General features: G+C 48.0%; 1 protein-coding gene across 2 annotated transcripts in view; it reads right to left on the reverse strand.

The window, feature by feature from the left end:
- The window catches only part of Fer1l4 (fer-1-like protein 4), a 48,753-nt gene that overhangs the window by 15,254 nt on the left and 22,243 nt on the right, over positions 1-11,256 (reverse strand). Inside the window, exons 22-35 of one of the 2 annotated variants that reach the window (XM_023714921.1) lie at positions 10,280-10,432; positions 9,369-9,522; positions 9,119-9,243; positions 8,669-8,803; positions 8,395-8,568; positions 8,077-8,193; positions 7,819-7,980; positions 6,099-6,297; positions 5,936-5,994; positions 5,716-5,847; positions 4,834-4,876; positions 4,654-4,733; positions 4,441-4,578; positions 4,229-4,345 (exon numbers count right to left, since the gene is read on the reverse strand). In XM_023714921.1, the coding sequence (XP_023570689.1) occupies positions 4,229-4,345; positions 4,441-4,578; positions 4,654-4,733; positions 4,834-4,876; positions 5,716-5,847; positions 5,936-5,994; positions 6,099-6,297; positions 7,819-7,980; positions 8,077-8,193; positions 8,395-8,568; positions 8,669-8,803; positions 9,119-9,243; positions 9,369-9,522; positions 10,280-10,432 (1,788 nt within the window). The remainder of the gene's footprint in view (positions 1-4,228; positions 4,346-4,440; positions 4,579-4,653; positions 4,734-4,833; positions 4,877-5,715; positions 5,848-5,935; positions 5,995-6,098; positions 6,298-7,818; positions 7,981-8,076; positions 8,194-8,394; positions 8,569-8,668; positions 8,804-9,118; positions 9,244-9,368; positions 9,523-10,279; positions 10,433-11,256) is intronic. The other variant, XM_023714923.1, reaches the window with a different exon arrangement.

Genomic DNA, 11,256 nt, shown 5'->3' on the forward strand with positions numbered 1-11,256 from the left:
CTTTTTTTTTTTTTTTTTTGCAGAACCAGGGATTGAACTCAGGCCCTTGCACTTTTGCACTTGCCAGGCAAGCACTTATTTGCTGAGCCAGCTCCCCGGCCCCCTAAATAACATCCTTTACTTAGAACCTTCTGATGGCTTCCTGCTTAAGTCAGGACAGAATGACCAGCAAACAAGCCGTGACATGATCAGTGCTTTTCCCCAGTGCGTGTATATTTCCCTGAAAACTTCTAAAACTCCCTCTTCTGCCCTCGTTCTACTGCACCCACCTTGTCCTCTTGTCATCCAGTTCTAAGCACGGCCTCACCTAGACTGGTTCTTTCTGTTAGAATGCTCTCTAATGCTCTCTACCCTGGGAAGCCACCAGAATAACTCTCCCATCTCTTCCTATACCTGACTATAGCTGATAGACTTAAACTTTTTTTACCTTATACTGGTATGAAAGCATATGCATTCAGCAGAAATCATACTTCCAATTTTGGAATTTTTTCTTTTTTAATGTATTTGGTACAGGGTCTCAATACGCAGCTCAAACTCATAATGATCCTCCCATTTTCAGCCTCCCCAGAGCTGGGATTGCAGGCCTGCACCATCATGCCCAGTCTTGGTGGCTGGCTCAACATGCTCGCCACCCCCGGAGGGCTCAGAAGGGTGGCATGTGGTGCCGGTGTTTGAACCCTGGTCCCTGTGCTTGCCTAAGCAGGTGTTTAGTCTGCTGAACTATCTCGCCAGCCCTTGGCTTTTGATTTTTTTCTGGGATAATCCTTAGGTCTTTCTCTTGTGAGACCAGAGCTCCCTGTGAGCTACCACATAACCATAAAGGATACAGCCAACATTCTGCTGTGTGCTGTGCTGCTAGACTGTGATGTTTGGTAGATTAAGTAGTTTAAATGCATTTACAATACTTTCAAATTGCAGCATTATCAGCGTGCATGCCTAAGCCAAGGAGCATTCAGGCTCTGAGAACTGTCACTTTATTCCTGCTACTCTAATCATTCCACTTCTTTGCCACTCTCCCTTCTAGGAACCAGTCTCTAAGTTTCTAACTAATTCTTCCTGTACTTTTGTTGCTCATATATTTTCTTATATCTTTTTTCTTAACTCAGAGGGTAGAATACTATACATTCTTCTGCACTTTGCTTTTTTCACTTTACAGTATATTCTGGAAATTGCTTCAGACCATAGTGGTTTTCCTTATTCCTTTTTAACACTATGTAGTACTTCGTTGTGCAGACATATAGTTTATTCATTCATTCTTCTATACCTGGGCACTAAAAAGATTTTCTTTATCATGATCTTTTGGTGGGAGTTGGGTACTAGGGGTTGAACCAGGGCTTTCACACTTGGCTACATTGCTAGTCCTTTAAAAAAATGTGGGGACCGGGGAGATGGCTCAGTGGAATAAGCGCTTCCCTGGCAAACGTAAGGGCTTGAGTTCAATCCCTGGTTCCACAAGAAAAAAAAAAAGTGTATTCTAGACAGGGTCTTACTAAACTGCTAAATTGTCAAATTGCCCAGTCTGGGCTTGAACTTGCGATCCCCTTGCCTCAGCCTCCCAGAGTGCTGGAATTATAGGCCTGCGCCACCACATCCAGTCTTGGTCACTTGTTTTGTTTTGTTTTAAATATTTTTAAATTTTTTTTTAAATTTATTTGGTACAGGGTCTCATTACGCAGCTCAGAGTTGTAGTAATCCTCCTGCGTCAGCCTCCTCAGCTCTGGGATCACAGGTGTGCACCACCATCCCTGGCTGGCACAACATGCACTACTGAGGATTGAAGCCCGGTCCTTGTGCTTTCCAGGCAGGCGCTTAGACCACTGAGCTATCTCCCCAGCCCACAGCCTCAGTCCCTTGTGACAGCATCTTACTTTCTGCTTGTGTATCACTTTAAACACTTTTTGCATTTTAATATTTGAAAATTCTAACATATAAAGTATTAGATATCTAACTCTCCTTTGTGTTGTTTCTTTTGACAATTTTTCTGATTATTTTCTTATATATTTTATAATTTTGCATTGTGAACCCACATTTGATTCTTAAAATCTATGGAAACTGTGATCACTTCAAGCTAATTTCTCAGTGTTTAGTTTTCTGGACAATTTATTTTGTATTCTAAACAAATACGGTGATACCTCAGTTCATGAACTTAATTCATTCCACAGTTTGGGAAAAATGACCATATTCGTGTTTATGCAAAAAAGATGGCCACAGTCATGTTTGTCATCTGTTATAGTGTTTGCAAACAAAAGCAAAATTTTTCCAAATGCTTCTGTTTGTAAAAGAAATTATTTACAAATAAAAGTATTCATGAATTGATGCAACACTGTAGTATAAATTCAAGTCTTAATTCAAAGTAAGGACAAAACTCTATAATAAATTCCCCAGGAAGAGAAGAATTTTTCTAAAGGGGAAAAAAAATAAAATAGAAGGGCAAAAGGAGCTGCGGATACAGCTCAGTGGCACAGTGCCTGCCTGCTAAGCATGAGGTCCTAAACTGAATTCCCAGCACACACACACACAAAAAAAAAAAGGGAAAAGAAAAATAAAAACAAAGCTTTTGTAAATCAAGAGAAGAAGAAGGGTTGACAGCAGGAGAGGGGAATGGAGAAAAAAGAATCCAGACACATTATGTACAGGTACAATTTTTTTACAATAAATGTGATTACTATGTATATCAAAGTATACCAAGAAATTATTACTAATTAGTAGTAGTAGTAATAGCAGTAGTACCGGGGATCAAACTCAGGACCTTGCACTTGCCAGGGAGGTACTTATGCCACTGAGCTATCTCCCCAGCCCAATAATTTTATTTATTTATTTATTTATTTATTTATTTATTTTTATTTTTTTTTTTTTGCAGAACCGGGGATTGAACTCAGGCTCTTATGCTTGCCAGGCAAGCACTTATTCTACTGAGCTATCTCTCCAGCCCCAAAGTTAATTTTTTAAAAAAGATTTTTTTTTCTATTTTCCTCACCAGGAAAGGCTGGGCCAGCATGCTTATCCTACCTTTTCTTGCCCACCAAGGTTCATGCAAGAATCATGATTCTGGCTCAAGACAACCTGAGTTTTTAGGGTTCATCTTCCACTTGGGATTCTTATTCCTTCTTCATTTGGGGAAGGTTGGGATTTTACTTTCTTATGAGCTTAGTATTAATAGATCTTAGCATTAATTAGTCTCTCTGTCTTTCTTTCACTCTGTCTCTCAAAACAAGGTCCACTATGTAATGCAGGCTGGCTTTGAACTCACTTCAGAGCCTGCACTGGCCTCAAACTCATGGCAATCTTCTTGCCTCAGCCTCAGGATTGCTGGGATTATAGGCATACCTTAGTCCTTCTTTCCTCCCTTCTTATTTATTTATTTATTTTTATTTATTTATTTATTTTTATCTTTTTGAGACAGGTCTTGCTATGCAGTTTAGTCTAGCCTGCAGCTCACTTTGTAGCCTTGGCTGGTCTCGAACTCACAAGGATTCTCCTGCTTCAACCCCTCCTGAATACTGGAATTACAGGCATACACCACTATGACTGGCCTTCCTTACTTACTTGTGCTGCAGACTGAACATAGGGCCTTAGCACATCAGGACCTCAGCATAAGCATAGCATTCATTTAAGACAATTTACGTAACATCTCCTAGATAGCTTCCAAAAAGAATTTGCCTAGACCACCCAGCCTACCATTCTGCTAAAAACAAAAGATCTCGATGATTTCCATTACCAAGTTGATGCACTAGGAATCATGGATTATGATAGAATGGTACCTTAGAATGTTTCTCCAGTGATGTCTTCCCTATATGTAAGCCAGACAGAAGTACACCATCCACTCTGGTGACAAGGAGTCAGGCCGCAGAACAACCCACTGAATCCCCATTACTCTCTGAGATACTTTCCAGATAATGTAAGGCCCCTGCTGATCTCTGCCCAAAGTGAGGATGTCCTTGGGAAATGACCCACCCTGCAGCTTGAGATCCAGAGTGACACTTCCCACCCTGCTGGAGCAGAACAGTGACCAAGGGATCAGGAGTCCTACTCTAAATTCTAGGTCTGCCATCACCAAGCATTGGAACCCTGGGGGAGTCTTCTAACTTTGTGTCTCAGACTTCCTATCTGAAAAATGATCATGTTGGGCTCTGTGGTCCCCAAGATGCCTTCTACAGCCTCGTTCTGTAGATTTCATGTTCATCACCTTTGCTGGTGTTGCAGATTTGCTGGCAGGACAGACACTCACCTTTACAACATACACTCTGACCAGGAGCTTGATGGGCCGGTTCTGAGGGATCCCCCGGGAGATCTGGGGCTCAGAAAAGGACACTGCCTCTGACTCCGGGTAAATGAGGAAGGAACCCTGGGATGGAGGGAGACATAAAAGGCTCCGATAAGAGTTTTCCTCCTAAATCTCTGCCTGTGCTCCCTGGGCCCCTTTTCCTTCCCCAAACATACCTTGAACTTGCCCACAAAGTATCCGGACCCCTCTTCCTCTCCATCCCCACCCTGCCCCCCTTGCCCTCTGTACAGCGGGAACACGTTCAGCCAGTCTTCAAAGTAGTGAAAGGCTTCCTCCAGGGAGCTGTTGTAGATCTGAAAGGCAGGGGCTTCAGTCACAGTGCCACACGCAGGATCCAGACAGAGTCCCATCTCCCAGCACTCCATCACCTTCAGGGTAGCAACTGCTTTTTTCCGAGATCCAGTGCCTTCCACGGCTTCAGCCTCACCCTGGTCCCGGGCCTCCCCATCTGCAGAAGTGAGGTTGAGGCTGTCTGGAAACAGCAGGACTGCCCCAGAGCAGAGACGTGTGGGTGCAGAGTGTAGGGCCAGACAAAGCAAACCTCTTACCTAAGTCTCCAGGATCATCCATTTCATCCTCATCCAAGTTGGGCTGAAATCAAAGGGCAGATAAGAGAGTCCTCCCCACCCTTGACATCCTTAGTGAAGTCTGCCCTGTTTCTACACACTGAGTTGGGAACCTTTAGTTCAGGTTCCTGCTGCGTAAGCCACTTGTTTTCTAAGCCTGTATTACCTCCTAACCCTGCGTCTCAGACAGTAGCCAGTCAGTAGCTCCTGAGCCGTTGGGATATGGCTAATGCTGTAAGGACAAAATGCACTCTCTAAATTCTAAAAGCTCACTATATCCTAAGAACATAAGATATCTCCTGATGAATCCTTATGGTGATTCTTTGTGGCAATAATGTTAAATAAAACATATTAAAATAATCTCACATTTATTTATTTATTTAGTGAGACAGGGTCTCACTATGCAGTTCAGGCTGTTGTTGAACTCACTTTGTAGCCCAGTCTTGAACTTACAATGATCTTCCTGCCTCAGCCTCCTGAGGGCTGGAATTAAAGGCATGTGCCACCATGCCTGGCCTCCTTTTACTTTTTTTTTTTTTTGGCGGAACCGGGGAGTGAACTCAGATCCTTGCGTTTGCCAGTCAAGCGCTTATCCTACTGAGCCATCTCCCAGGCCCTCTTTTACTTATTTTTAACATGACCACTAAAAAGTTAAAATTACACATGTGGCTTGTGCTATATTTCTGTTAGACAACAGGGCCCCAGATAATGGAGCTAAAAACCCCAGCTCCTAAACTGTGATAAAGATGAGTATGGCTGATTGTACTGAAGAGTTCTGTAAAACTACAGTGCTCCCATACGATGAGATCACTCTTCTTGCCTTTTGCCTGCTACTCCCACCCCCTGGACCATCCTGTGCCCCACCTGTGCCTGCAGCTCCTGCAGGGAAGCATAGTACTTGGACCACCAGTCGAGCTCTTCTGGGTCTGGGATGTCCTCCTCCAACTCTGGGCCTTGACTCAGGAGGCCTCCTAGGCTGAGCTTCTTCAGAGGAGCCTGAGGGGATAAGATCTCGGGCACTGTAACCCAGCACCACCCCAGGCCCTGCCAATCTCTTCTGTGCCCTTCTCACATAGTGCCTCACCTTCAGGAGCCGTCTTGATAGCCCAGCATCGGCCAGGAAGGGATCCAAGGATTTTGGTCCTGGGAGGGGGATTGATACCATGAGGTCAGGTGATGCCTCATGGAGGGTGCCCAGGAACCAGAAGGACTTCTGGCTGGTAGCCCCTCAGGGGAAGGCCCCTAACCTGGAGGTCCCTTGGGCTCCAAGTCCTCTGTCTCTTCCTCTGCTCCTTCCTCCTCTAGGGGATCCTCGTTTCCATGGAGTATGAACCGCAGCATGTGGGGGACAGTGTGGGAGCCCACAAGGACCGTGCGACCAAAGGCCCGGTGCTCAATCACCCAGATGCTGAGTGGAGGCTGCAGGTAGGGCTGCTCCGGCAAGTCCTAGGGTAGGGAAAGAGGAGCAGTGTCTGGAAAGACCTGGGGAAGAAACAAAGACGGGGACAACACATCTACACTTCGCTGTGGGCCCAGCACTGCCGCTGCCTCACTGTGTGTCTCTGCTGGGTCACTGCTTTCTGACTGTATGTCCCAGCTACAAAAGAAACAAAGTCCAAAACTCAAGAGATTGTTCTAAGTATCAAATAATACACAAACACTTTGGAGCTTAGCACATGCACTGGATTCCATCCCCAGCACCACATGCATGTGCATGCGCGCGCGCACACACACACACACACAGTAACAGAGTTGAAGGAGAAACAAAAAGCAGACAACTCAAGAATAAAGGTAGGAGCTGGGGAGATAGTTCAGTGGTCTAAGTGCCTGACTGGCAAGCACAAGGTCCGGAGTTTGATCCCCGGTACTGCATGCCATGCCAGCCCCAGAATCCCCAGCATGCCATGCCAGCCTGAAACCAAGTGTGGTGGCAAACTGGGTGTGGTAGCACACTCCTGTAATTCCAGTGTTGGGAAGGCTGAGACAAGAGGATCTCTGTGAGTTTAAGGCCAGTTTGGGCTACATAGGTGAATTTAAGGCCAGCTAAAAGTGGGTCCCTGTCTCAAAAAAATCAACCCCCGCACCCCTAAAAAACAATGGAAGTGGAGACTTCCATGTCCTATTCTCAGTAAAGGAGAAAACCATCAAGGGGTTGGATGACATCAGCAAGCAACTGAACCTAGTGGCATCTATGGGAGGTGCTCCACTCAACACAAGAGCAGCACCCAGCGTGTGTCTCCCAGGCCTCGTTTTTCATCTCTCTTCCCCTGTGGTGCACAGAGAAACTGAAGCTCACATGATACAAGTTATGTAATGAGATCCAGAGCAGCATTGCCAAAATTTAGCTGAAATGGTGATTACAGGTGACACAATGTAATGTTCTTCTCAGCCCTTGGCGTGCATCTCAGGACAAATGTCTGATCCACTCATTCAGTAGAACGAAGAGTGGCATGGCCAGGCCACAGAGTAACACAGAGCTCATGGTGTGTGTGTGTGTGTGTGTGTGTGTGTGTGTGTGTGTGTCTGTGTCTGTGTGTCTGTGTGTCTGTGTGTACAGGGGATTGAATTCAAGGCCTTCCCACTAAGATACATTTCTAATCCTTTTTCTAATCTTTCATTCTGAGACAGGATCTTGCTAAATTGCCCTGCATGGACTAGAACTTGCAATCCTCCTGTTTCAGCCTCACAGAATGCTAAGATTACAGGCCTGCACCACCATGTCCAGCACCCTACCGATTTTTGTAAATGCAGTTTCATTTAATAGTCAGGGATTCATTTGCACATTGTCTGTGGCTGTTGCCATACCACAGTGGCAGGGATGAATGGCCGCACCTGAGACTGTGTGACCCATGGAGCCTTATTCACTATGTGGCTCTTGATAGTCTGAGACAACTGCTAGACAGTCACTGTCCACCACCCTCTTCTACCTCCCCGCTCATCGTGCCTTGCCCCCAGCCCCTGCCTCACCACTGTCAAATGCCTGACGAGCTCGCTGAAGTTGGGGCTGTCACGATAGCTGGCTAGAACCTCTGACTCTACACGTTTCCCGGCCACTTCCAGCACAACTTGGGGCTGCTCCACCTCAAACAGGTGTACACGACCAAGGCCCCTCAAGCCCCAGAACAGCACCTAGGGAGTCATAAAGTTGGGGGGACTCAAGGGTCTGCACCCAACAAGAGGCCGCCTGGTGCAAGGGAATGAGGGGCTCAGGGTGCACAGCGTTACCTCAATGCGGAACTCCCTGAGCACTGGGCGCACACTGGGTGGTAGGGACAGGCGTCCAGACAGGGGCTCCATCAGGGCTGTCAGATCTTGGGGCTCTACATCACTAGGAACTGTGAGCTACAGGGGAAAGGTCAGAGGTCAAAGAAAATCAGGCCAAACGCAGAAGCTGCGCTTGGGAAAGGGACATATGTGAGGCACAGACATGAACCAGGCAAGGCAGAGACGTTGGGGTGGGGGCCTCAGAAAACAGCCATGCTCAGGGAGGGTGGGAGCCTGATGAGTAACAAGTCTGGTACTACCAGAATGTGGGATTCTGACCTCCAGTTGGCCACCGTAGTCCAGCTCAATAAGTTCAAAGGTGGCAATGAGCTCCCCAGCTGCTTGGAGTCCCTTTTTCAGAGGGAAGAACTGCAGCTCGGGGCGCTGGTAAGGGTCTTCAGTCAGCTTCACCCTTGGGGCAGCCAGTGCCCTGCCCAGGAACACAGCAGGGCCCTGTGGAAAGCAGGGTGGTAAAGACAGAAGGAGCCAAAGGAGGGGCCTCAAGGAAGTAGGGTCCAGACCTGGAGCCTGGCTGGGGCTAGGCTACACTCACAAACTTATTGTGGTCAAAGACGCTGATGACCACTAGCGGAGGCTCCTGCTGCAGGTGCTCCCGCCTCCCATCCACAATCAGCTGCTCGAACACCAAGAGTTCATCCCACAGGGGGCTCAGGGTCTGCTCCAGGACCTTTGGGTAGAGAAAGGGACAGCAGCAGGGGTGAGAGGCGACACTGCGCGTGGTCAGGGGAGCAGTCCTGCTCTGGTGAGATTTGCAGCAGCTGTGCCTCTCGCCAGGAGCAAGGATGGAAGCGACAGCAATCAGTGCTGGGCCACCCTGGCCAGCCGCGGTCTTTCCCAAGTGTCATCTTCCACCCTCAGGGCCGAGTCCTAAATTCAGCCCAGCAAGCAACTCTTCCCCCAAGACCTCCGCTTTGCCTCCGTGCCCTAGATCCGAGCGGTCCCCCTTACCGTGTCTTCCAGCCCCTTCACCCATGCCACTCACCCGTGTGGTCTGGCACTGGGTGGAGATGAGCACTCGTGCAAAGGGATCCGAGAGGCCAGTGTCATCTGCTGCCAAGACACCTCGGGCCTGGTACAGGTGAGCCCGGAGCTGGAAGTAACTAAAATCTGGGGAGGGGGAGGGCAGGGGCCATGCTTTCTTGGAGAAGTGTTTAGGTGCCCTGACTCATGAGTGCTCACCATGGGCAAGTGGCAAGGAAGGCTGTGCCCCCCCGCCCACCCTCTGTGCTCACCGTCCCGGGACAGGCTGTGGGGCAGCCCGGCTGAGGGCTCAGGCAGCAGGTTGGGGGGCAGCTCAGAGGTGCAGGCCTTGGCTTGTTTGCCTAGCCCCAGCCACAGGAAGAGCTCGAGCTTGGCACAAACCTCCCCAGGGGCTGCCCCGGGTGCCTGTGTAGAAGAGGGCATGCTAGGGCCCAAACCCTCCCATCCTTTCCCCAGCTAGAACCCACACTCCTGCTGCCCCAAGGTATACCCTCTTAATGTCAGGTTGTACCCCAAAGGACAGTCCCTTTGCTTCTACCTCTGCAGTCTCCTTCATGCCCTTCGTCCCTGAACCTGTCCCTTATACCTACTGCCCTGACCTCGTTAACACATCCCATACACAACACAATACAACACAACCCTAAAACTACACTCTCCCCTTTCCTAACACATTTAACATCCCATGTCCCAGACCGAGCAACACAGCTTCTCACCACTGGGGACCCCTTTTAACATCTTCAGTGAATCTCATCAGAAATATGTTGCCTACAAATCAGCAATCCAGGTAAATGCCTAATCTTTTCTCATTTTCATGGTTCTACCCATGTGGCAGAGCCTAGTCAGCAAAAAGGCCGGCGCAAGCCCAGAGCTAATGACTTTGCTGTTTATCTATCTCCCTTCTAAGCTGACCTGGGCAAAACTACAACCACATTTTGGCTTTTTTTTTTTTTTTTTTTAGTATTTATTTATTTATTTATTTACCTATTTTGGTGGAACCAGGGATTGAACTCAGGCCCTTGCGCTTGCCAGGCAAACACTTATTCTACTGAGCCATCTCCCCAGCCCCTACTGAGCCATCTCCCCATCCCCAGAATCAGGAAGCTCTTGGTAGGGACAAGAAGCCTCTCCGCATGCTCAGCACCCTCCCCCTGGCCCCACTCACCATGAGCAGCAGACTCTGGATCTTCCCACAGTCCCGGCCACGCTCCTCCTCCACCACAGAGAATAGCACGTCCTGGGCAGGGATCCGAACACAGGCCACACGGCGCTGCCCACTGAGCATCCAGACCAGCACGTCAGGGAGCGGTGACTGGGGCTGGGGGTAGAAAACTGGGTCACCCACGAGGCTGAGACTGCCTGCTCTGCCCCTGCTGCTTGGGGGGTAGGGAGTAGATGGGCCCCCTCTGTATCCCTAGCACTGACCTCCCCTGAACCTCAGCTCCATGTGGCCACCACTTCCTGACATCTCTGCCTATCTGAAGTCTGAAGCAAATGGTACTGGAAGGTCTGGATTTGGGGGCTGGGGAGATAGCGCAGTAGGATAAGCACTTGCCTGGCAAGTGCAAGGTCCTGAGTTCAATTCCTGGTATCACAAAACAAAAAAGATCTAGACTTTTGTATTGATTCTTACGTCCCTCAAACACAAAGATTCATCTGAGCACAGAGACCTAAACATAAACTAGAAAGCCACAAGCTTTTAGAGGAAAGCAAAGGAAAAGAACTCAGGTACAACAAAAGCTCCAGGCTAAGTGAAGTCCTGGGGTTTAGACATTGTTCCAGCAAAGAAAAACCTTAAACTGACTTTTCAGTGGGCTTGGGTGTTGGTAAATGTCAAATTTTAGTTTACGACAGAAGGCAGAAGAAAAGTCAAATGATTTCTAGAAAAATGTACCTTTATTCCAAGGCTCAAAGGAATTTTTTTTAAAAATAGTACTGGGGATAGAGCCCAGAGCCTCATACATGTTAGGACTCTACCATGGAGCTACAACCCCTGCCCCACAAATGATTTTTTTTTTAAATTATTTATTTATTTATTTATTGTGTGTGTGTGTATGGCCAGCTCAGCCCACCAGGGGGCGGGGCTGGCTGGCATGTGGTGCTGGGGGATTGAACCGCGGTCCCTGTGCTTTGCTTAGCTTA

This window comes from Octodon degus, unplaced genomic scaffold (assembly GCF_000260255.1).
Source record: "Octodon degus isolate 3935 unplaced genomic scaffold, OctDeg1.0 scaffold00037, whole genome shotgun sequence".
NCBI lineage: Eukaryota > Metazoa > Chordata > Mammalia > Rodentia > Octodontidae > Octodon > Octodon degus.